Source organism: Telopea speciosissima, chromosome 2, assembly GCF_018873765.1.
Source record: "Telopea speciosissima isolate NSW1024214 ecotype Mountain lineage chromosome 2, Tspe_v1, whole genome shotgun sequence".
NCBI lineage: Eukaryota > Viridiplantae > Streptophyta > Magnoliopsida > Proteales > Proteaceae > Telopea > Telopea speciosissima.
In genome coordinates this window covers 78,185,072-78,209,581 of record NC_057917.1, presented here as the reverse complement: position 1 = coordinate 78,209,581, position 24,510 = coordinate 78,185,072, and the positions used below count along the sequence as shown (strand labels likewise).

At 38.4% G+C, this 24,510-nt stretch overlaps 2 protein-coding genes across 6 annotated transcripts; one reads left to right on the top strand and one right to left on the bottom strand.

Moving 5' to 3' along the window:
- Window positions 1-1,922: 1,922 nt before the first annotated feature.
- On the top strand, window positions 1,923-11,631 carry LOC122651360 (N-acetyl-D-glucosamine kinase). Its single transcript, XM_043844728.1, has 7 exons — window positions 1,923-2,276; window positions 3,239-3,386; window positions 5,019-5,210; window positions 7,317-7,445; window positions 7,998-8,167; window positions 9,466-9,596; window positions 11,234-11,631. The coding sequence occupies exons 1-7, from the start codon at window positions 2,063-2,065 to the stop codon at window positions 11,309-11,311; spliced, it is 1,062 nt and encodes a 353-aa protein (XP_043700663.1). The 5' UTR covers window positions 1,923-2,062; the 3' UTR covers window positions 11,312-11,631.
- Window positions 11,632-14,114: 2,483 nt separating this feature from the next.
- Window positions 14,115-23,718, bottom strand: LOC122652303 (WPP domain-associated protein). 5 transcript variants are annotated; one of them, XR_006331582.1, is made up of 8 exons: window positions 23,480-23,718; window positions 21,158-23,180; window positions 20,724-21,031; window positions 20,027-20,153; window positions 18,147-18,248; window positions 15,833-15,912; window positions 14,863-14,937; window positions 14,115-14,292 (listed from the first exon to the last, which is right to left on the bottom strand). XR_006331582.1 is itself a non-coding variant. In XM_043846010.1 (6 exons), the coding sequence occupies exons 2-5, from the start codon at window positions 23,099-23,101 to the stop codon at window positions 15,850-15,852; spliced, it is 2,670 nt and encodes an 889-aa protein (XP_043701945.1). In that variant the 5' UTR covers window positions 23,102-23,180; window positions 23,480-23,718; the 3' UTR covers window positions 14,115-14,292; window positions 15,834-15,849. The 5 variants fall into 5 exon arrangements, 2 of the variants coding, with proteins under 2 accessions (XP_043701945.1, XP_043701944.1); XR_006331581.1 differs by having other exon boundaries at window positions 20,724-23,180; window positions 23,456-23,718; XR_006331580.1 differs by having other exon boundaries at window positions 20,724-23,180.
- Between the last annotated feature and the right edge of the window lie 792 nt (window positions 23,719-24,510).

The following is a 24,510-nucleotide window of genomic DNA, read 5'->3' as shown; positions in this document are numbered from 1 at the left end:
TAATCGGTGTCAGTCTATCTACATCTGTCTATGTTGGTTTGGATCGGATAGATTTACCCTTATTTTCTTCAATCCATTCAATTTTATCCTTGATTTGTATTGATCCATCGATATGGGATCAGTCATGAATAGGTATTGACCGATAACGTTATGAATCAATTGGTCTGACCAATCTAATACCGATTCCTCAAACCATGCTCCCAACCACGATTTAAAGGAAGGGAATCGGGATCTAGAACAATCCCAGATCGAAAAATCAGTATGGATTGGCCTGATTTGCGAAGAATCAAGCCACTGAATTGGTTCAGAAAAGAGACAGAGAGGAGATGGAAACCATGTTTTCCAGAGTCTTGCCCTCCCCAGTTGACTAGTCCTCCACCACTCTGTCCCCCTCTACCTCTTGTTGCAACACTCCCCCTTCATCAACCCCTACCCGGTTGTAATACCCCCCTCCTACCCTTGTTCCTCCCCCTTCCCCGAGACCCCACCCTTGCCAATGCATCCACTAGAGGTGTAAGTTTGATCATGTCAGCCCGAGCCTGCCTTAAGCCCAAATAGTCTCTGGGGTGGGTTTTTCAACCCTAAGGGTGAGTTAGGGTTTAAATTGTCATGCCTTGGGTCAAGGTTGGGTTGAGCTAGGGTTGAGGCTTCTGGCTAAGTCGAACCATGTGTTGGGTTATGCTAAATCTTCGACAGTTTTTGTTTAGAGTGTAATTTTCTATTGAACGAAAGTTTAACAAAAATATTTAACATTTTAAGTTTTTGGGTTACATTGTAAGATTGCGTCTCACCAAAGACTTTCATTTTCAGTAGAATTGTGATGCAAAACTATATGTGTTCAAGATGCAACGTTAACCATTTGTTTTTTTTATTTTCATGCATAGAATCAGGGTCAACCAGGGGCCAACTAGGCTCGATCAGGGTCGGGTTTGGGCTGGGTTGGGCTGAGCCTGACAGGGTTGGGCTTAGGATGAGATATCTTAGCCCGTAATAGTGTCCAACCTAAAAGCCCACGCTTCAAGGTTGAGAGGCCATTCCAAGGTCATAAGCCAAATTGTCGCACACTATTCCATCAATTTGGGACTAAATTTCCCTCTCATTCCTAACCATGGAGCAAATTCACTGCATCAACTCCCCCCAATTTTGGGCCATGGGTTCCCACATGATCGATGCACGGACAACCACTTCTGATACCGTCCAACCCAAAAGCCCGAACTTAAAGGTGGAGAAGTTCTTCTAAGGTCATAAGCCAAACTGCCGCATACTACCCGATGATATGGGACAAAACTTCCTTCGCATTCCTAGCCATGTAGCGCATCCACTATATCAACTCTCCCAACTTTGAATCATGAGCCCCCACGTAATCGGTGCACGGATAACCCACTCTGATACAACTTAATAACGTCCAACCCAAAAACCCGACCTTAAGGATCCGCCATTTCCACTTCAACGCACACAACCGGACAGTGTTCTATTCTATTACCTATTTTTTATTGTGCAACAAACTAATTAATTTCTCTAGTTATTTTTATTTTTTTTGGTAACCACTTTTCTAATTAATCGAAGTCTAAAAGAATAATCGAGGACAATGCCGATGGCTGAGGACTGGTCACAAAATTAAAATTAAAGCAAGAGAATTAAAAGACAAAGAAAGAATCAAAGAACCCAGGAGAATTGATTACATGGAGATCGGCCTAGAGCTGGTCCGCCTGCAACAGACATTATGTAAAGATCAGTGGTCTTTCCGATCGTTGGATGTACTAACCATCACCCACGTCTGATAGGAAGTATTTCACCAGAATTACCATAACAGAGAAAAAAAGGCTTATTCTTTCCGAATTTACCAATTCCATTTGAAGGTTCAGCTTTTAATCTTGACCCTTAAGCCGTCGTACCCAAATCAATTTTTGTTTTTTTTTTTCAAATTTTTGGATCTCATAGGATTCTTCCCTCTCCTGTTTAATTAATGGTTTGCATGATGAGATTTAGATGAATGAAGCTTTTTTCATAGCTCGTTTCTGTTTTTGCCTTTCAGAGAGAATTAAAAAAGTGGTGTTTTGTGATGAGGAGGTATAGGAATGGAGAGATTTGGGGTTTCGAGCAAGAAATTACTCCAACTCCACATGGGTCAGACGTTGTTCTCGGTTTGGATGGAGGAACGACCTCTACAGTCTGTGTTTGCATGCCACTCATCGCCTTCTCCGACCAACTTCCTGAGCCTTTGCCTGTTCTCGCCAGGGCTGTCTCCGGTTGCTCCAACCACAACAGTGTTGGAGGTATTAATTTGATTCTGTGCACATCATCCATATTTTTTGGTGGGTCTTCATGTTTTAATTTTTGTTTGTTCCCTTTTTTTGTGGTTTTGAAATTGATCACGGTTTTGTTGTGTTCTTGGTTGTTTTAATTTCATAGTTTCTGGCAATTCTGACATGGGATTTATTCTTGTTCCCTTTTGTTTCAGTTTTTTAGTTCGTGTATCTGTTCGTTATGGCATTGATTCATCAAAAGTTATGATAAAAGAGATCTTTTTTACCTTCTGCATTTACATTATGGTCTTGGCATTGGTTTGAATTTGTCAAAAGAAGGGACTTTCCTGGATGTGCTTGTGTTCTTACATTAGTCAAAAGTCAGTTACAAATGTAGAGTTTTTACTTTTCCATTTCAGCGGTGTTAGCTTTTCTTGATTGATTTTTGTAGGTTTTCTTCTTCCATTCTGTTATGTGCGGGGGTTCGATCTAGTGTATAGCCACTAAATTGGGCCAGCTTAGTATGGGATGGGTTAAATGGCTTGATTTAACTGCGTCATGGGTTTGAGTCACGAAAATGGCTACCCTAGGAGAGGGCTATCTGGAGTAGAGTGAAAGCCATGCATGGTTGTGCTGACTCACCGAAAGCACAAGAGAACATATCCTCTGTAACCCTATCTCTTAGTATTTTGATCACGAGGAAAGGAAGAAACAGAGTATCTTTCCTTCTATCTCTGTTTCAGTGCAGAGAAGTGCTCCGGAAATTAATGCTGCATCTTCTGTTACAGTACTCATGGTTTAGTTGGATTGCTTTAGATAGATTGTATAGTTAAAGCTGCTTTGTCCTTTTGGACTTCTACAATCCCTTGCATTATTTTATTATTAGTTTTTTTTTTTCCCTTGATCCTTACAGCTTTAATTGTTTGGCTTTTGAAAATGACATTTTTTTCTTCTTTTACTTACTGTTACCATTGTTATACTGGATTCTACAGAAACTGCAGCAAGGGAGACACTGGAGCAAGTTATGGCAGAAGCCCTTTCAAAGTCTGGCTCAAATCGATCGGCAGTGCAGGCTGTTTGTTTAGCAGTGTCGGGTGTTAACCATCCTATGGATCAACAACGGATATTAAATTGGCTCAGGTTGGTTCCAGTGGATGTTTTCTGAGAATTCTGCTTTCTGATATTGGTTAGAATACATCTTAACTTTCTTTTGGGGACTGAAATAAGTTCCAATTTTTTATACAAACATAAAAGGTGACTCTGCCTTTTACTTTGCACCAAAAAAAACTCTGCCGTTTACTTGTAAGAAGAGCTTAATGCCATTACAGAAAAATTTCATGTAGAATTGGGAATTCTCATATTCAATATGTTTACCTAGGTCTTGTGAACTTGAAATTGGATATTTGCTTTTGTGTTTTGGACCTTCAATTCTTCCTTTTCTTTTCCTCATAGCTGCATTGCTAACAATAGGAAATTTGTAATGAGAAATAGCAGAAATATGAAAAGCAAAAAGATCTAGAGTGGAGGGCGGGCCTTGGTGCAACGGTAAAGGTTGCTCCATTGTGACCAAGTGGTTCTTGCTGGAAACAGCCTCTTTGTGAAAGCAGGGGTAAGGCTGTGTACATTATGACCCTCCCTAGACCACGCAGTGACGGGAACCTTGTGCACTGGGTACGCCCTTTTTTCAAGAAGATCTAGAGTCTAGACTGATGCAAGGATAGGATAAGAAATAACATGATGGAAGGATTATCGGAGAAATGCTGTCAATCAACTCTGTATCGCTCCAAAGTTGATTGACTGCCAGGTTGTTTAGGCTACATTTGGTTCCACTCTGCAGGAGTGATTCTACTGATTTTCTGTTCTACGGGAATAGAGCGCCAGTGTAATTTTGTTTGGCAAATCCGGGTTGATTTTATGCTCCCACAGAACAAACCAGTCCAAATATTGATCTTAAAGCAAAAAATGCGGTGCAAAAAAAAAAAAAATTCTTTTGCTGCCCTAGGATGGATAGAGTAGAGCAGCACAAACTTAAAAGGCTACGTTTGGCTGCAATCTTGCTTTCTGAGAGTCAATCTTAGGCAGAATTGAATTTTTCTTGATTATGCTTCGCTAGAATGAGCTGTGGGAGTAAAAAGGCGTTTGATATATCTTCACTTCATGCCATTGTATATTATGTTTTTGTTTTCCTGCCAGAAAGCTCTCTTCTTCCTTACTGATTTTTCCTCAATTTTTTAACTTAAAGAAAATAAAAAAATGCTTGAAGTGTCTTGTATCGTGGACACATTTATTGGCCCTTGTGTACATGGCCAGAAAATAAATATGGAAGTACCTTGTTGTATAGATTTCTGCCCGTTGTTCTTATTTATAAAATTTATCTATAAAACTTTTTATGATAATTCAGAACTTAAGAAAAGGCTACTATTATTGATAAAGGCCCAAGAGCTGGCTATTCAAAAGGTATCTACATATTAAGTAGCAAAAAAGGGTCTCAGCTGTCTTCTGATATCTGATAAATTGCTTCCCCTGAAATGCTAACAAACTGAAGTTCTTTTTCTTTGATTATAATATATCTAATGTTCAATGAGATTTAGTAAGTTGGAGTATCAAACCAGGTTACCAGGGAAAAAAAGGGGATTTAGTGATGGGTATGAATTCACAAATTGGTGAAAATGATCTCCGTGGTCTTCATTATTGTTCTTTTTTTCTCATTGTATTTAACCTGTTTGCTCCTTAATGGTTTCACTGCAACATTTTTTTTAAAAATTTTCTCAGGGAGATATTTCCAAGCCATGTAAAAATATATGTTCAAAATGATGCTGTAGCAGCTCTGGCAAGTGGAACAATGGGGAAGCTTCATGGCTGTGTTCTAATTGCAGGTACGGGCAGTATTGCTTATGGGTTCACTGAAGATGGAAGAGATGCTCGAGCTGCTGGTGCAGGACCCATCTTAGGTGATTGGGGGAGGTAGATTTGTAACCCTTATATTTTTGAAACATAGGCAATGCTTGTTTAATGCTTAAATGGCCTGGAATTAAGTGGCAGTGCTGCTAAAATTAGTTTAGCTTTCTTTATACCAATAACTAGGTGATTGTAAAGCTGATATTTGCAGTCAAAGATCAAAACAGTGAAGACGCATACACAAGATACTGAAAATATTTGAGAAATGATGATGAATTTCTATCGAGATAAGGATGCGTTTGGATGAGGTGATTTGATTTGGGTGGGGTGGATGATACATTGGCCAAAGTCATATCTAATGTTTGGATACCAAACAAGCAGGGAGATTTGAAATCGTTAGATTTATGTAGATAGTAGATGATTTGAATTCCTAATTTGAAAATCATAGGATTCATGATGTATCCAAATGGTTGTTTTTCAAATTCATTGAGATCAAATCCAAATCATGTGATCTGCACACAACCCTAATTTCAATTATGAAATGGATCAGGTTATAGCATGATTGCTCATGAGAAATCATGAACAAATTTGTATTGAAGATTATTGAATTTTGCGGGATTCAAATTCTGTATTGGCACGTCCTACACCTTGTTGAGAAACATTGGCATAATGGTTGGCCAATTCATGCAGTCACTGTATGGAGTTTCCTTGAATGTGGACGTAAGATTGGATCAAATAAACCCAATGCTGACAGGTCCAAGCTAACTTTTGACTATATAAAAACAAGACTAGGAAATGGTATATGAGGTGTCTGACTAGGAAATGCTAAGAACTTGACAGTTGGTTATGTCCTTATGGGGAAGAAATTCTTCCATTAAATTCCTTTAATCTATCAAAGAATTGAGCAAATGGTCGTGTCATCATAACCTGAACCAATATAGTATTGATGATGTATTTCAGTTATAGTTGGAAAACTCGGGTTTCTTTCGGCCTAACCGAAATGACCAAAAATTCGCTGAAACAGTGCATTTTTTGCTGTGAATTTCGGTTGGCAATTTCGAAGGGCAAATGGCCGAAATGACTTAATTTTTTGCTGAAACAGTGCATTTTTGTTTACAAGGTAGACATGACCGAAATGACTGAACTTTACCAAAATGACTGAAATTCCGACCGAAACAGTGCTGATTCCTTAATCCGCCTGTTATTTCGTCTCGGCCTTGTCGAAATCACGAGTTTTTGAACTTTGATTTCAGTTTGCAACTTGATGTATAGAAACAGGAGACTGCAACTTGATGTATTTCATTAATTCCAAAAAAAAAAGAAAGGGGCATACCCAGTGCACAAGGTTCCCGCCACTGCGGGGTCTGGGGAGGGTCATATTGTACGCAGCCTTTCCCTTGGTCACAATGGAGCAACCTTTACCAAACTTCTAGTAAGTCTTGTCAGGTGTTTGTAATGTCTTTAACATTTGGTTTCAGTCTTTGTTTGCTAATGTCCGCTTTATGTCAATACAAGAGTCAATAGTGTTTCTACTTATTGATTGAGCAGGAACTCAAGACAATCTTATCTCTTCATCTGTTGCCCTCGCTATGCTGTTTTCATTTGGTTTGATTGGTTATTGTATTATATGGGTAGCTAAAGTAGTTGTATTTCCCTAATTAAATCTTGCCAATTAATCAAGAACTTTAAAAAAATCCTGTTAAATTAAACTTAAAGCAAGCATGACTTGTCCATTTAAAATGATTTTATCCATTTGTATGGAGTTTCCATACTATTTTAGAAATTCAGACACTTCAATGCATCTTTGTGAATGCACCTGTTAAAATTGGTCTCTAGAAACTTCCTCTAATATTGCTAGTTGAAGCCTTTACGTTAATTTTCACTTAAATTGACATTTATGCGGCTGAAGTGCGTAACTGCGTATGACACCTGTTTGGTATTGGCCAGACTGCTCTTTTATATTGTGAGGAATTATCTGAAGGCTTGTGCATGATGGTTTATGAATGTTTTTAGTTTCACACTCTATCCTTCCAGTTATTATTTTACCTTCCACTTCATTCGATTAGGTGTTGGTTGCTTGAAGCTTACAAATCAAGGAACCAAATTGCTTGCTTTATTATGTTTCTTTTTGTATTAGAAGTTGGACAAGCTATGAGACTTGTTTATTTGCAGTGGATATGGAATTGCTGCACAGGCGTTAACAGCAGTAGTGAGGGCTCATGATGGCCGTGGCCGTCAAACAATGCTTACATCCAGTATTCTACATGAGCTGGATCTTTCTTCACCAGATGAACTCATTGGGTACTTTATCTATTTATTGACAAGTAGTTCCCTTATTAGATTAGTATTAGCCACCTACCCCGGAATGGAATGGAAAGAACGCAAAGCGCTTGCACAATAGGATTTTCTTTTTTGTTGAACTTTATTTTTATATCTTTGCTTTCAATTTGTTTTTCTTTTTCAAAATTTCATTTGATAACCTTGTGATTTTTTGGAATGTATCACTGCATTAGTGTTTCTCTTATTGGAGACAATGTTGTGAGAGGCTGATGCATCATACTGCTTTCCAGTCTGGAACTAAACTGGGAAGCACACTAAAGAATGAGCTTAAAGACCATTTGTGGGTTATTAAATTGATAAACTACCTATTTGATTGTCATGATCAATAAGTTGTTTGGTCATGGTTCACCAGTCATGCTGTTTTCGTCCATGATAAAATTTAGTTATCTGGGAAGGTGGTCTATTTGTTGTTCTTATTTTTCATCGTCAGTACTGTGATTAACACGATATTTTGATTTAGTGAATATTGAGTTTTCAACTGGTTTTCTTTTTGACTTCTCTTATTGGGTTTAGGTGGACCTACGCTGATCCATCTTGGGCTCGCATCGCAGCACTGGTTCCTGTGGTAGTAACCTGTGCAGAAGCAGGAGATCAAGTTGCACATAAAATCTTACTGGACTCAGTTGAGGAGTTGGCTGAAAGTGTGAAAGCTGTTGTTAGGAGACTTGGCTTGTGTGGTGAAGGTGCGACCACATCAAATATTAAACAAATTGCACATAGATCGAAATCTTATGTTTGGGTTTTGATTTCTATCTTCCAAAAAAAAAAGTGAACATGTTTGGGTTTTGACTAGATTATATTGGGAGCCTTAATCCACCAATACTACTAGAATATCAAAGTTTAAGATGAAGACATGTTCACTGTACATAAGTGTATGGTTATACAAGCAATGGAGAAGATATGTCATAGGGTAGCTTTGGTCATAATGCTCTATGCCATTATTAATAAATATGCTTTATTGATGCTATAAGAAAATAACATTTTTAGAAATCAATCTCAAACTGTAGTTTGCTATGGTTGTGAGGCAGCCCCTTTTGTGTCTACTTTTCTTGGGTTCAAACCTCCTCATTTGCAAGATTAGTAAATGATTTTAGAACTCCTGCATTGTCTGGTGGTCAGACTTTCTAGATTGAACAGTCTGGATGATCTTATTTGTTGAACTGGACGTTCCTTTGACCAGCCAATGATAGGGTGTCCAGTCAGTGGGGTGATGCGGACCGTCTCGGTCAATCAATTGACAGTCCAAACAGTTAGATTGAATTTGACTGTCCAGTCTGAGGCTCTGTGAAAACACTGTTCTGCACTTTATATACTCCCATTGATTTCCTGAACAATTTTATTGGTGGGGTCAACTGATCAGATACCAAAATGTTTAACTGTGATAGACCAATGGAAGGATCTCAACACTTAGCCCCCTGATGTGGAGCTACAAGTTGGATCATGGATGACCCTTACTAAAGTAGGTCGTTAAAACTTGTATTCATCTTGTGTTCAGTAGGTGAAGTTGATTGGATGGGACAGTGTGCAACATGTCGAATGTATAAAATATTTCAACTTGGCCAAGCTTATCACTATAGACATTGAGACATCGGAACACCCTCCCTTTCCTCTTTTTTTACAGCCATATTCTTATGGTAATGATCTTGACAACTAACTTATAGTGTCTGCTCTCCTTTTCCAAATGAGAAATATTTTAGACAGTGGTGCAGGCCTCTCAGTTTTGATGTCGTTCACTGCGATCAACTTCCTCGTAGACTTTACGGCCCTAATATTGTGGCAATGATCTTCAAATGTAAAATTATAACTAGTAGTGTGGTTGCATAGTAGTGTATGTGGTCCTTCAAACAGTGGGAAACTGGGAATTTGTTATATCGTTAAATTTTTCCAGGTTTAGAAACTTCATATTGTTAAATTTTCTTCCCTCCTTGTGTCTATTTTGTGGAATTTCGATGTATTTTAACAAATTTAAATATTAGTGCAGATGGAAAGGATTCATTCCCACTGGTCATGGTTGGTGGTGTCCTTGAAGCTAATAAGATGTGGGATATAGGGAAAGAAGTAGTAAACCGTACCTTGAAGGACTATCCTGGTGCTCATCCAATTAGACCAGAGGTCTGTACTCTATGCTCATAGCTTATTTTACATTTTTACAGAATTAAGTCTGCTATTGTGATCGCGCATTTTTCCTGCAATTTAGTTTGGAACCAATTCTGGAGATGTCTCTGTGGGAATATATGTAGCTAGATTTGTTGGCCTTTCAACAAATATTTTATTCTCACGTGGTTTGTACACAAGTAGTTGATGAATAGTAGTTTTCTTTGTTTCTAATTCATGAAGTATAATTGGGGTTGTGATTTAAGTCACTACTGTTTGTGGAGGTGGGGCAATCCCAGATTGCCCATGCTTTTGTTCTCTGAGTGAGTTTAAACTGCAGGTAAAGTGAGTAAATTCATATGAAAAGCAAAGTTCTATCTAGGGGAAAAATGGATACAAATTGGAAGATGGTGTTTTGGCCTCTTTGAAAGCAAACTGGTTTCTTTCTTCCTGTTGAGCTTCACAGGGAAAGGGAAGTAGATCTTCAAAGTGTAAAGATCCTTTCAGCATCAGCAACCTGATGTATAGTTGAGCTTCAAGCAAATTCAGATATCTCTGAGGTGAATTTGTGTTTGAAACTCCCATGGTGTTGGTGGATGCTGAACAAATTCATCTGCGGCAAGACTTGATCTTTTGAGAGATCTCGAAGAACTTGAAGTACCAGTGGTAGTGAACCTTAAGCTGCTACACTTATTACAGGTTGATGGAGTGCCTTGATCAAGCTGCTACACCTATCAGAGTATAACTAGATGAAGAGGCTCAAGACAGAAATTGAGATGTGGGGAAATAAGAGTAGTGGTCTTAGATTTCCGAAGAAGATGAGAAGGTAGTGGAGATATTTTGGAGACTGTAGAGTGGGCTGCGATAAGGAGTAGAACGAATACATAGCATATCAGTCCCTGAAACAAACAGAGTGGGAGGATTTTGGTGTTTCAACTTACCTATTCTTGGATGTAAAATTAGAATAGATACTATAACCTAAAATGATGGAATTCAAATTGTGGTGCCTTTAGAACTCAATATATGAAATTACATTAATAATCCTTCTGTCTTCTATTCAAAGTTCAGTGATGGTGTTGTCATGGTGTAGGCAGTCTTCATACGTGGAGCATATCACAGGCCTGTGTGATATACTATGATAACACATACTAATTAACTTGTAATTGAACGAATGAATGGTTACGGCAGTAAGATAGCATGATAGCTTCCTTCAATCCAAATCCTCTCTCATGATATTACGTGGGGGCATATCACAAGCCTGTGTGATACTATGATAAAACATACTTATTAACTTGTAATTGATCTGCTTAGGTTGGTTGAGATGAGAAGGAAGTGTTGCAGTAGGCTATCTTGGTCCCATAAACTCTAGGTTAACCTTATAGCCTTATAGGAGATTGTTGATTGAACTGGCAAAAGATGGAACCAGGAGGGATTCAGTTTATGCATGGGGTTATCATATGCCCAAGTAAACAGTCTTCTTGTCTTTTATGCTTTGTGATATTCATCTGTCTGTTTGGTCCTCTGATTATACTGCATACTTCTATGAGATTGTCTAATCATACAAAACAGTTTCATTGATGCCATTATATGCTTCTGTTGTTTTTTAAGCCAGAGGTACACTCTTGTGCTGCATGCTATATGTTTTGATTTTGCAGGTCGAGCCTGCGGTTGGAGCAGCACTGCTGGCCATGAATTTCCTCATGAAAGAATCAAAAGGTAGCCTCAAGAGCTAACTATCGCCAATTCCAACTCGATCAGTCACTTGTACAGTTATGAGGAAAAGAGATTGGGGAAAAAAATTGCGACATACGAAGAGAATATTAGAAGAGGAAATTTATTAATTGCACAGATTCTATTACCCTAAAAGGGCTTGCATAGAAAGATTGCTGGTCTCTCTATGGCTTCATCGGGGGTGCTCGTTTTCTTTCATCTTCGTGGTTTGTATTAACTTGTCAATTTATCAAGAGTTCTTTTTGTTTGTGGATATGTAAGCGGATATTGGAAAGCAATCAAATTAAAGTCCTAGTTGCATATTGATTGCTGTTGTCTTTAATTTGTGTTCTTGGACTCGTACTTCAGCAGATTGCCTATTTTCGGTTTAAAATCCCACTGCATAACACACTTGTATGTGTGTGGATGAGTTCGAAAGTCTTCATGAATGCTTGGATGGATGGATTTTTCTAATATATAAATTGCATTCCTTTTATAAAACAAATCCCTTAAGAAGAAACTATGAAACTATGGCAAACAACTCTTCTTAAACTAGGCAGTTTCAATTTCAAATTTTTTTTAGCCTATTATATTGCTATGCAAATGTAGGGAAAAAGTTCCCTGCGTGGGACATAGAGGCCATGCCCATGAACAGTAGGTGACAGAGTGATCGCCATGCCTTTATGTATGGTGGAAATTTTGCTGCCCATTGTACTGTCGTGCGCACGCTCTCATTGGCTGGTGTGTGCAGCGTGACCCTTGAGTTCCACGCAGAGAATGGCTCCCCGTAAATTTATTATGCTGCCGTATAAATAGGGGTCTCAAAATCCAACTTGAACCAGGATGACTGGAATCGAACTGAACCTTCCCTTATCAATTGTTTTCAGTTTGGGGTTTTTTGAAACCGGTACAAAACCGAATCCGATTAGACCAACTGACACCAAAAAACCACCGAAGCGAAACCCTTTTTTTTTTTTGGGTATTATTATATTAGTGAAGTATAATGCTTCACTATTTTCATGTGGCAGTACATTGGATTAGTCCATGTGTGAGAAGATCCCACATACATCTCAATGGTTAAAATTTTAGTTCAAGCAAGGAAAGTTACTTAAACTTTGAATCAGTTGTAGTAAAATTATCAAAATGCCATCAAATGGAGATGCTTGCTTGATCCTCTATCATATGGACTAACCTATGTACCTTTTTTTTTGGTAAAATGGACTGAAATTGACTAACCCTATGTACTGGCAAGTGGCACTAATGAAGCATTATACTTCACTAGGCATAGTGACAGGGAGGACTATATATATATATATATATATATTTTATTTATAGGTTGGGCTGGGCATGGCCCAACATGAAGCCCTGACTTAGCCTAATTATAAAATTGAACACATTTCAAGGCGGTACACTACCAGTCAGAAAGCCAGGCCAGACCAGGCCAGGCTAGAAATCGCTAACTCTAACTCTATCTCAAGTGCAGGCACCACCATTTAATGGTCCCTTCCCCTGTATCTTGAGCAGTTATATTTTTGTTTGATTTTTTTTTATTTTTTTAACTTTTCCAAACCCTTATTCCGACCTTTTGGAGTCTGTTTAGATTATGTAGACATGTGAGCAGCAAGACTTCCATACTGCCATCGCAGGACCTGGCTTTCATTCACTGAATTCAAGGAAACTAATAGCTCGAAAGAGCATAGTTTCTGTAAGTAATGTCTAGAGACCCCAGTGGTGTAAAATTTCATGATCCATCAGAATTGGAAGAAAAAGAATGAAAACAAATATGCAAATTAAAAGCTAATTAGGCTTATAGTCTGCCACACAGTTTCCCCCAAGGTGGTTGTTGATTTCCATAAACTTGTTTTGTTTCCATTTCGGAAGGACTAAGGGCGTCTGATCTCCACAGAGCCATTTCATGACTGCAAAATTCTTCATCCTAGGCTTGTTTGGGACCTTACTTTGCAGACCATAACTCGGTTATGTCAATAAAGATTTCACCAGTATACTGAATGGGTGGTTTTGTGCCATCTTCCAAACGCGGCTATGCCTGACTTTTGCTTGATCATACCAATGAACATTAGCATTGACCCACTCCAGATGGGTTTGGATCTATCCAAACCAGCACTTTGAACTGGGTGGTGAATTATACATTTAAAGGATATTAGAGTTGATTTAAGCAGAGTAATTGGGTTAAGAAGGTTTTGGGTCAGGCACTCATCAAAGAGGTATGATCCTGAACATATGAGAGTTACAGGGGGAGCAAGACTTGGTGGGTAAAGGAATATTACCAAACCAAGGACTCTCTAGGTTATGTCAATTACAGAGGGAGCAACATGGAAGTAAGTCCATATTGTGCTTGATGAGTTTGTTCTGATCAGGTTTTTTCTGATGGCACAGAATCCATATAGAACATTTAATTGTTGCATTAAGGTATTTGTGATGGCACAAAAATGAAGTTTTTGATAATCAATTTTCACATGTAGATTTAGGTAATATAAGAGGCCACAGGCTCACAAAATGGTAATTTAATTCCTCTCATTACTAATATTGCAAGTAACAAATATACATTTTGGCCATGATACAAGGAACTTAAAAGACAATTAACATACATGTATGGGTTGTGTGTAGATCCATTTGGAGGCAAACCTTCCATCAAAAACCAATTTCCTTCACACAAAAAGAATATATAACAAAGCATTACACTAAAATAAAATACACCAGCAAGTGGGGCTGAACGAGCTCCATCCAGTTTGTATCTCAGGTAGACAGTCAGCTGAGGTGGTTGTAACTACCAAATCTTTGCTCCTTTTTCCATCTCCATTTGTGGGTTCATAACTACCAACAAACGAAAAAACTTCCAAAACTTGGGGAGAGAGGCAAGACCCCTCAACATCATATTGCAGAAGATTGTCACCTCAAAAAGAGGATGATGGTATCCTATTCATCTCATTGTTGTAAAGATTTCCCAGTTCATTCACTCCGACAAAGGTGATACAACAGTTATCTGCCATAATGAAAGCACAAAGATTAGGACCAAATGATCTTCATCTTATTTGTCCCCGCCCCCCGCCCCCCGCCCCCACACCCCCCCCCAAAAAAAAAAAAATGGCGAAAAGGAAGCATAATTGCCCTATGTCATTCTCAGGCACAGGCCATGTTATGCCTATCCCAGCAAAACAATTACAATGACATGCCTGGCTATCATGAGACATTATTGATGAAATGAATGTCTTGATACAAATATAATATAATATATATATTTTTTGTTTTCGACACTCAAGATGGTGTAAACATGAAATCATGCGAATCTAGTGAACGGGGTAAGGAGAAATAATTCCTACACTGGAAATGTATATCTTTGGCTGCTTTCCATCAGGTATGGGCTGCACCGGTTGACCATGTTTTCAGTTTCTCAGTCTATGTCAATTCTATACCCTAATTATATAGACAATTTCTGTCGAAATTTAAATTTGTTCAAGTAAATGTCCAGCAACAAGGACTGGGTTTATTCTGTTGTGCAGTTAGGACTATCATCCTAAATTTTACTACATCAATAAGGAGAATTGTGACATACACATGGAGCCCTTCTGTGTGACCATGACCACCCAAGCAGCATCTTCCACATCCATTTGATGACTCAATTAGTAAAATTGTATGGTGACAATAATAACTAGAAGAATTAAAAAGGAGAAATTGCTTCTTACATGGCCCTGTCAAAGCAAGCTGGCATTGACAGCCACCTGCTTACACCATGTGGAGCACTGAACTAGCTGATCTAAGTGCTGGACTGGCCACATGACATGTTTTGGGCACCAGATTAACTGAATGTGGCCTATCATTTATTGAAATTATCCCCTGGCCACATAATAAGTTGTTTGATGACCCAGCTAGCAAACATTTCCTGTAGAAAGAGTTATCAGAAAGAGGAAATGCCTTTCACAATGTCCCGTCAAGGTGAACTTGCCTTGAAGGTTAACCAATTTAGGCCATGTGGAGGGGCTTATCAGGCCAAAACAACCATTAAGTGACTAGGCTACCCTTTGGATTCATCATGTATAAATATTTGAGATCCATCTCAATCATATGACCCACCATGAATCCAACTTTGCCCCTTGAATTTTCAACATTTACTCTAATTCATCCAAAATCTACTTTTCCACAAATTTCTAAGCTCAAGACGGCCACCAAGCAAGCATCTTTGTGCTGAAACTTACCAAATTCGTAGGTGGTGCCTTGGACAAATGCACACAAAAATTAATGCCAACTCAGCTGCCAACTGGAATAAATAGGGCAGTAAAGCCAAAGCTCGAAGGAAACGTTTACCTATTAAAATGATGACTCTGTAAATTGCACAAGGAGGTTAGTACATTTAATGAGTATGACAAGGAATCCGGAGACAGCTTTCCAGAAAATGATGGTTCATACATAGAACTTCAAAATTTAAGGATCACATATACAAGGGAAATGATTGGTCTGCTAAAACCCAATATCAGTCTAGTGTCATGTGCTGGACTGAATCAGAAACAATATGCTGAGATCTCTTACCTTATTGAAGAGCTGATTAAGATAGTTTAACAGTTTCTCCACTTAATTCTCTTCTAACCAATTTCAGGATCTCCATAATCTACAAAAATAAAAAGGATTGATAAAAACTAGGATTTATAACTGCAATGCACATTATTATTAGTAAATGGAGTTCAAACATGCACAAGATACATGAAAATATGTATGGCACAAATAAAGGTTCTACAAGGACTGACAAATTTTTAATGGCAAATTTCATTGGAAGCAGCATAGGAAAAGATAAATCCATAGTGAGAAATAGCAAATGTAATTACCATTCTCAAGTGAAATATCTTATAAATACATGTTCAATGCACATAGGGCAGGACCCGAATCAATCCTGAGCTAACTTTTCTGGCATTAAAAAGGCCAAGCCAACTAAGCTCCTCTAGCTAAACAAGCTTGAGCCAAGCAAGTTTGGACTTGGCATTCAGTATGGTCAAAGTTTTGCTTGTTCAGACATTAAATCATATTTTTATACAATAAAATGTTAAAAATGGGTTGTCGTATGGTCAGATGGCAAAAAGTTTGGCTGCCAGCATGATTATGGGGGCTAAAGTCCGAGAGTGGTCACTTTGTGCAAAAATGTCAAAGGTTAGACCATCTCTAATCCACCTCTCCCAGGAAAAGCGGGACTACCATGTTAAAAGCCTTGAATAAATGGTGACATAATCCCATGTAACCAAGTTTGTTCTTAATTTAATAAATTAATTTTTCTCATAATTTTAATGATCAGGCCTCCGGACTCTGGATTACTGTCTCTGTGTTCTTCCATCTTTAGGGATTAAAATAGGCTGATTATTACAATAATACAACTGAGCTTAGCCTGATCCCCAAGAGCAGAGCCCAAGCCCAGCTAAAGTGTCAAGATTCTGAGACAACTAAGAATTGTTATGTTAATCGACAGCACTTGAGAGATCTATTCTCTTGATCTAATGAACATGATCATCTAATCTTATGGAATAAATTTAAGTAAAAGTTTTTCTAGGCGAGCTCATCTGGAGAAAATATCCAGATGGCCCACCTATTTCTGCCATGTGGTAGGTGATTTGGCAATTCTGACCTTTGGATACATAGAGAGTGATTTAGATAAGCCGTGTGCCAAGTTTCAGACTCCAATTCATTCAAATACCCCAATGCATGTCCTTGCATCTCTATATTTGTCAACTGTCTGTTTTCCTTTGCACCCTCTCTGTAGTTCTGAATTTTTCAATCCTTTATTTTGCCACTTGGCCAACCCCAATTCAGCCAGAGTTTGACATGTGAGAAGGCGACTCCGAGGTCCACTTGTCCACAGAGTTACAAACCCACCTGATGCCACGTGGTGGAAACAGGACCCTGCTGGATAACTCTCTCCAGACGGGGCTGCCTAGAAATTCCGCTCATAAGTTTATTACCAGTTCAACTTTGTAAGAGAATGGCATTTGCTAAATGGTCTCAATTCTGAACATGATCATGGTTTTATCATGACTGCCTTCTAATTCTTCATTTATGCATGTCATCATTGTGCTAGCCATACAGAACTTTTCTTCACTATTCCAGTTTTGTCTCCAAAGAGATATATGAATGTGAAGAACTGTACTCCCGAATGTAAGTGGGACTGGGAGTTATTACCCTTTTACTTATAAAATTGCAGCAGTGTCTTAAATTGCAAGAATTAAGGTAGCATTTTAAACAGTGTCCCTACAGCTGATACAAGACATTTCTTCAGACTCCACTCAAACATGACATGTTTTTAGACTACACAAGTAGATCTCCTATGCCAAAAAATATCACTACTAAAATATCTTGCCATCTGACCTCTGGACAATCTTTGCTCTATCAGATTATGTTAGCCAGACAACGGAAAGTATACACTTGGGTGCAGCAAATATCTCATTTCCTGAATTCTCATTGGTTTATATGGAGTGTGGCACACAGGTGTGGCTCATAATTTGAAGTCTGGATAACGTATCATGCAACCTTCTGTACATCCAAAGGATGCACAGATCAGACAGATAGAAATCTACAATCATCGAATAGTGTCACTTGGCGTGGGAGATCCCTGGGTGGGACAGACAACTAATGGTTTCAACTACCTTGGATGTGTGCCATGTATAGAGCAAAGGAGGTCAGACAGATATGGACCAAACAACAGCAGTCAAAAAAGGCATTCCGCTTGCCCCCTCCTCTCCCCCCGCCACCACCCCCCCTCCCCAAAAAATAAAAAATAAAAAAATTCAATAAGCAGTAAGGGGCAAAAGACATGTTGAAGAAAGGAATGGTGAAACCAAAGTAACAAGAGAGAAATCTTACCCCAGGATAATGTCGCAATATTGGCGAATAATGATCGAGAGCTATATAAATCTTTTCAAGAAGGTTTAGAAGACCATCCACTTCATCCCCTAATAGGTCAACCTGAGGACCAAGGAGAAGAAAGTGTAAGACATTGCTTGCAAATAGAAGAGCCAAATTCTGGGTACATATAATACAAATCTATTACACAAATGCATTGTTCTACAGATGCATCAAGTACTCTCTTTTAAAGGCAGAAAGCAGAAATCCAGTTTCAATTCTGTAAGTTCCAGTATTGAAATAGTGATTAAGGGGATTTTGTACCTCCTATCAAAGGCAATTACAGAAAACTACAAATTTCGGTTAGAACTTTGGACTCCAAGAGCAGGATTGATGAACATTTCTTAGCTAACAATTCAATCCATAGCTAAACACCAATGGAGTATATGGCCTACTGGTATAAGTTGGTAAGGGCCTCTGTTTGTTAGCTGACAAGTTTTGGATTGATACCTTTCAGCATGCTTTACAGGCTTGCCAAGCAGCAGCCTATCAACACCAAAGATTATAAATGCCACCATTAAATTTTGCTAAGCTGGAATACTGTGAGCGTTTATGACACAAAACTAGGTTTGAAAACCTGCCTTCACCCACAAATTTACCTAACTCACTCCCATTCAACAGCTTGTCTACCACGTGGAGTGGGGAAATGACAAATTGGGAAAAGAGGCTTTCAAGAATTGAAGATAGTCCATCAGTAAGCTTGAAACTGTTCAGTAGAACTATAATTATCAACTTTCTCACTGCATAATAGTCACTGACCTCATTTGAGGGAATAGCCCTCAACAACTATCAGGGCCAAGTTCAGATGTAAAAAAAACGCTGCTTTGCAGAGTTCTCCTGTTGGTAAAACTCCTCCTGTAACACCATTTCCCATAATTTCCCTAATCTCTGTTCTGTAGTGCATCTGAAAGCTGCGAATTCCCAACTTGATGACATCAAGTTGCAAAACTGTCCAAATAACCCGTTGGAACATCAAGTGGCTAAACTGTCCAACTAGCCCATGGCACATCCAGATAAGGTGCAAACACCAGGCTAAGGTCTTAACAGGTGGCTGGTAGTCTGTATTTTTTTAATGCTTTCAATTTTAACGAACAGAGGAAGTTTTTTGTCCTTTATACTTTTCTGATACTTTCAAGTCTTTTCACCAAGGAAAAATTCCATTTTTTTTCTTAAGAAAAGGCCATTGGCAAAATGCCACAGGCACACAACACACACACAAACAAAATAGTGTGATCTTTGTTGTTGGGAAGAATCATATCAAGCATAAAAAAAAGTTAGGGGGAAGTAGAAAGCAATTCCAGGGGCAATAAAGCCTAAACACAACCTCAGCATGTGAAACAGTGTTTTCCTCAATGATGAACATCCCAAACACATGTAATGGTGTAACTAGAACAAAACAACTTGATATTAGCATAAAAGCAACAGTTTTAAGTTTTAAAGTGTTGAACCTACTGTTAGTGATTGTTCACTCTTAAAAAACAAGATAATGATGTAGTAAAATTTGTTAATCTGTGAGATCAGAACTCAGACCCAGACCACCAAAACATAGAAAACTAGGTTTGGAGGCATAGCTGTCCAGGCGACAAGGCAAGCCAAGGCGGTGGAGGGGTGCCTAAGCACGTAGGGGACAAGACGCCCACCTAGGCATTGCCTAGGCGACCAAGGCGCCCAAGTGGTATTTTTTTATTTCCCCTGTTTGCTGACATTATTTAGTATGCTACAATTAAAAAAAAAAAAAAAAAAAAAAGAACCAGGATTATTATTCATAAATAAGCAAATCTCCTCCCACCCCCCCCCCCAAAAAAAAAGAAAAAAAAAGGAGTGAATGAAACTCTGAATACCTCTGATTCAGCCTTTTGGAGGTCAGAATATTTTCTTTCAAGTTTCTGTTTGTAAACCAGCCCTGTTCTTTTGAGTACTGTAGCCTTTTGGACTAGTGGAAGGAATTGTGAAGTCAATTTCTCCAACCTGAAAACCAAAACAACCTGATATGTTTTATGATCTCCAGTTCAAGATACACCCAAATATATATATAAAACATAAAATTAGAAGAAAACAAGCTCAGCAATAGGGGCTCAAGTATTGACTTTCTTGAGAGAAAATATATTTACAAGTTTATGATAGGTGGGCACATTTGGCACTGACCCAAAAAGTGGGGATGAATGAGGATTGTCCGTTCAAAATAGAACATACACAAGTAAATCATATTAGGAGTTGATTAAGTTCAAGCTTGAAGATTATAAGAGTCATCAGCATTCCTCACAATAACTTACTAAGTTAGGGCGTTCAAAAGCCTTACCTCCATCTGACCTACCAGTGCAATATTGGTGCACAGCCAGACATTTAAGACCCACAGATGAGTCCCAGCTAGTGAGCAATTTGAGGTGATGGAGGTGAGGTATTTGAACCATCAACCAAGTATCCTTGTGATTTATCCCAGACAAAGAATTGAAATTTGTTTGCCAATGATGACTTAGAGGTAGTCTGTGCAGTTTTTTAGGTATAAATAGAACAAGGTATTAGTTAATGAGTATGTACCTCAAAGAATTCTGCTCAACATTCTTTGTTAGTCGGCACTCAAAATCCGCAACCGCTTTTGATAATCCTTCAATAGAAATCATAATGCATTTCATTTCCTTCCTCTGTTCCCTTTCTTTTGAGTTGAGTAATGATATAGTGGCTTGCTTTTCTTGAATAGCAGCATGAAGATCTCTTCTTTCTCCTTCAGCTAAACTTAACTTCTCCATTGCTAGCTTAAGATTCTGATCTAGTTTGCTAATTTCTCCCTTATATTGACCTATACGTTTTAAAGCCTCCTCAAATTTACTCTTTGTTGTATCTGATTCCTTATTACTCTCTGAAATTAGTCTCTCTTGCTGATTCACATGGTCTTTTAGCTGATCGATCTCTTGACAAACCAGTTCATAGCATTTCTTCTCCTTTATCATTGCAGATTCTATTTCCTCAGCCAACTTTTCCTTCTCTGCCACTACTGTTAATAATGAGAGCTTGTCTTGCTTCAATTGCTCCTTCTCTTCAGTCTCTAAACTTAGGGCTTTCTTAGTTTCTAAAAATGTTGCTTCAAGACAGACTATCTTTCCATTTTCTTTTTCATATTCTGCCTTGATAAGATTAATTGCAGCCTGGGCATTCTTAACAGCTTCTCTGTGAATTGTTCCACAAACTTCTTGCATGATAATATATTCCATATCTGAATCTGTGATGCCCCATTCCATCATTGCCTCAGCATCCTTAATAGATTCCCTGAAAATAATCTTACAAATATCTTGCATGACTCTAAACTTCGTGTCTGAATCTTCGACATCACACTTGAACTTTCTAACTACATCCCTAAGGATACATATGTTTATCTCTTCCCTAACTGAAACATCCATTTTAAAATCTTCCATAACACAGTTCAGCTTCCTTGTTTCTTCCAACAAATCTACCTCCATCAAAGAATGGTGGGACATTTTATCTGTGGCATCGGATACCTGTGATGATAAGCATTTGACTTCTTCTCTCTTATTTGCGAGTAAATCTTTGAGCAGACGGTTCTCAGAATGCAGAGCATCAAGTCTATCCTTTAAGAAGCGGATACTCATGGAATCTTCATAACTCACAGGCAATTCCTTTTTCTCCTTCAGGAGACCATCCAGCTTTAAAATGACCTCTGGGATCTTCTTCTTCAATGAGTCAAACACCTTATCCCTCCTCAAAGATAGTGGACCTCTTTCTTTTAGAAATTCCCTCCTAAGGCTGAAATATGCCTCAGTCTTCTCTTGCAACATTGACTCATGGTTTCTCTTCATGATGGCCATTTCTCCTTGGAAAAAGATGATTAATTCATCAATTGACCTGTGCTTCAACTCTGCAGAGTCCATTCTATCTAGTGAAGAGCTCTTAGGTTCAAGTTTTCCATTTTCCTTTTGAAGGGAAGAGGGAAGTGATATGTGATTGCTAGCCTTTTGGTTGATATTATCTTTTGAAGAAGCATTCCATTCTTCAGCACTTTCATGAGATCCATGACATGGTAGATAACCCGACTCGGAACTGAATAAAGACTTTGAAATGAAATCCAGCTCTTGGCGTAGACTTGAAATCTCATTGACCAATTGTTTAATATTTTCACCAATACAAACTTCAATTTTCAATTCCTCTTGTAAGCTCTTGATAGAATTCTGAATCACCATGGCTTCAATTTCTTCCTGAAACTCCTGCTCTTGCTGCCACTCACTATGTGATGTCTTAGACAAGTAAACCACATCATCAACCTGGTCCAAGACAGTATTTACAATACTTCTCAACAAATTTAGGGTTTTATCCACCTCCTCCCATTTGTCTTCAACATTTCCTTGAATATGACCACCTACTCTCTGTGTACCAACACCAAGCATCGTTTTCCCAACCAGTTTACACTCCTTAAGGTCGTTCATGTCTTTTTGAAGCCTCTGAAACTGCTCTTCTGCAGCCCCTCTTAAATTGCCAAAACAAACTTCAGTTCTACCTCGCTGCACATGAGTGCCAAGAAAGCTTGACTGCAGCTTAAACTGAGATCTGTCATTATCCATTCCAACAGTTGACAACCTTAATTCTTTAACTTTATCTGCATCAGCTTCATAAAATTGCAACCTTTCATTCAATGTCTGCACTTCCAATTCTTTCAAAGCTATTTTCTCAGCAGAATCTTCAATGACAGCATTCACCATTCCCTTAATGACAGAATCACTCACCATCCTCGAAATGGTAAGGCTGTCATCAATGTCTTCCAAATAGGATTCTAAATCATCCAAGATATCACTTCCAAGATTCTCACCCTCCTTAAAGCTAATATCTGGCTGCATTAACCCATCACTAGGTGAAGTCACTTCAACACTCCGAAGCCCTGACGCATCCAAAACCTCTGAACTCTCCATTCTTATTTCAATGAACTAACACCAATCAATCCGGACTTACACTTGGAAGTCTAAGCTTATCTAATAGTGGACAACAATCCTGCACATCGCCAAAACCAGACCCAAATCATGAAAATACGAAAAAAAAAAGAAACCAATTCACAGAATAATAACTTTCTCCTCAGCCAAAGTTAGTTACTAATGCAGACCCACAAAAAGCAGTTCAGAACCAAATTATTATTAAATAGATAAATGGGTCTAAGAACCAAATTTACTGAATAAGACCATAGAATGTGTAGCTTCAGTGAACACTTCAATTCAGAGCGAAATAGCAAAGTTAAACACATCAATTGAACAAAAGTAAAACGAACTCACTGAAACAAATGTAACAGTAATTGCCTGAAGCAGTGTTCCGTCCTGGAACAAGTAGCCGTTGAAATCAGCAAAGAAAAGCTTTGGAAATCCCGCCAAAAATTTTTAAACTGTCCTGCAAAAGAGCTCTCTCAGGTTCACCTGCAAAATCTATGGCTTACCTTTCTCTCTTCTGAATTTTTAGGGTTTTTTGAGAAGAGAGAGAAAAGTGAACTTATTGCCTTCTTGGAGCGGCAAAAGAAACATCTGTTGAGCGGGAGCGAAGGAAGACTTGTCTTTTGCCCCGTTAAACACTTTAATTTACAGAAATTGCCCTTTAGGATTTCTGTGGGTTAAACTGCTGTGTGATACTAATACAAAAGAGTTGTCTGTATAAGCAAGGGACCTACTGGCCTTAACCCATGATCAACAGTCCATTTGTGTTGACATTTCAAACTTCGAAGTACGAAATTGATCGGATGGTTATGATCATATGATTATGTGGGCCCAATGCCAGTCTATCTAAGATAATTTGTTAGGTCAAGTTCAGTATGAGGCTATAAGCATGCACTGTTCCATAAAACTAAAAAGCACTCACTAAAATGAGTTGTTTTCTCATGATGGGAAGACCTTTTGTTGGTCAATTGTCTACAACATTGTTGAGAATCATGAGGGAGAGATGTAGTGGGCCTATCAGTAGACAGTTAAGAGAAGCCGTTAATTGTGGTTGTGGATGGGGGTGGGACCCAATCCAAGAGAAGCATAGTATCATAACTACATTTACATGGAGTGTGGACTAAAGAAAAAATTGAAATTTGGTTTGAGAGTCCCAATTCTATACATAAACCATAATTAAAACTTCTCTATTTTTAATAAAAAAAAAATTTTAAATTAAAAAACCTCAATGAGAGTCATCAAAGTCCACCTTTACTTTGGAAAAGCACTCATCAAAGTCCACCTTTAATTCTGCAAAAAACTAAAAAGGTCCACCTTTACTTTAGAAAAGCAGAGGATGTCTATTATTGGCTTCATCAAGAATCAGTCTTGATCATACTTTTTTTTTTTTTTTTTGGTGGTTG

Bases quoted from the DNA above. Each gene is read 5' to 3' on its own strand.
- LOC122651360 (XM_043844728.1), top strand. From the start codon at position 2,063: ATGAGGAGGTATAGGAATGGAGAGATTTGGGGTTTCGAGCAAGAAATT. The intron at 3,387-5,018 runs GTTGGTTCCAGT...AAATTTTCTCAG, and splicing joins CGGATATTAAATTGGCTCAG to GGAGATATTTCCAAGCCATG. The intron at 7,446-7,997 runs GTACTTTATCTA...TATTGGGTTTAG, and splicing joins TCACCAGATGAACTCATTGG to GTGGACCTACGCTGATCCAT.
- LOC122652303 (XM_043846010.1), bottom strand. From the start codon at position 23,101: ATGGAGAGTTCAGAGGTTTTGGATGCGTCAGGGCTTCGGAGTGTTGAA. The intron at 20,154-20,723 runs GTACATACTCAT...TTTGGTTTTCAG, and splicing joins GTTGAGCAGAATTCTTTGAG to GTTGGAGAAATTGACTTCAC. The intron at 18,249-20,026 runs GTATTCAGAGTT...CTTGGTCCTCAG, and splicing joins TCCAAAAGGCTGAATCAGAG to GTTGACCTATTAGGGGATGA.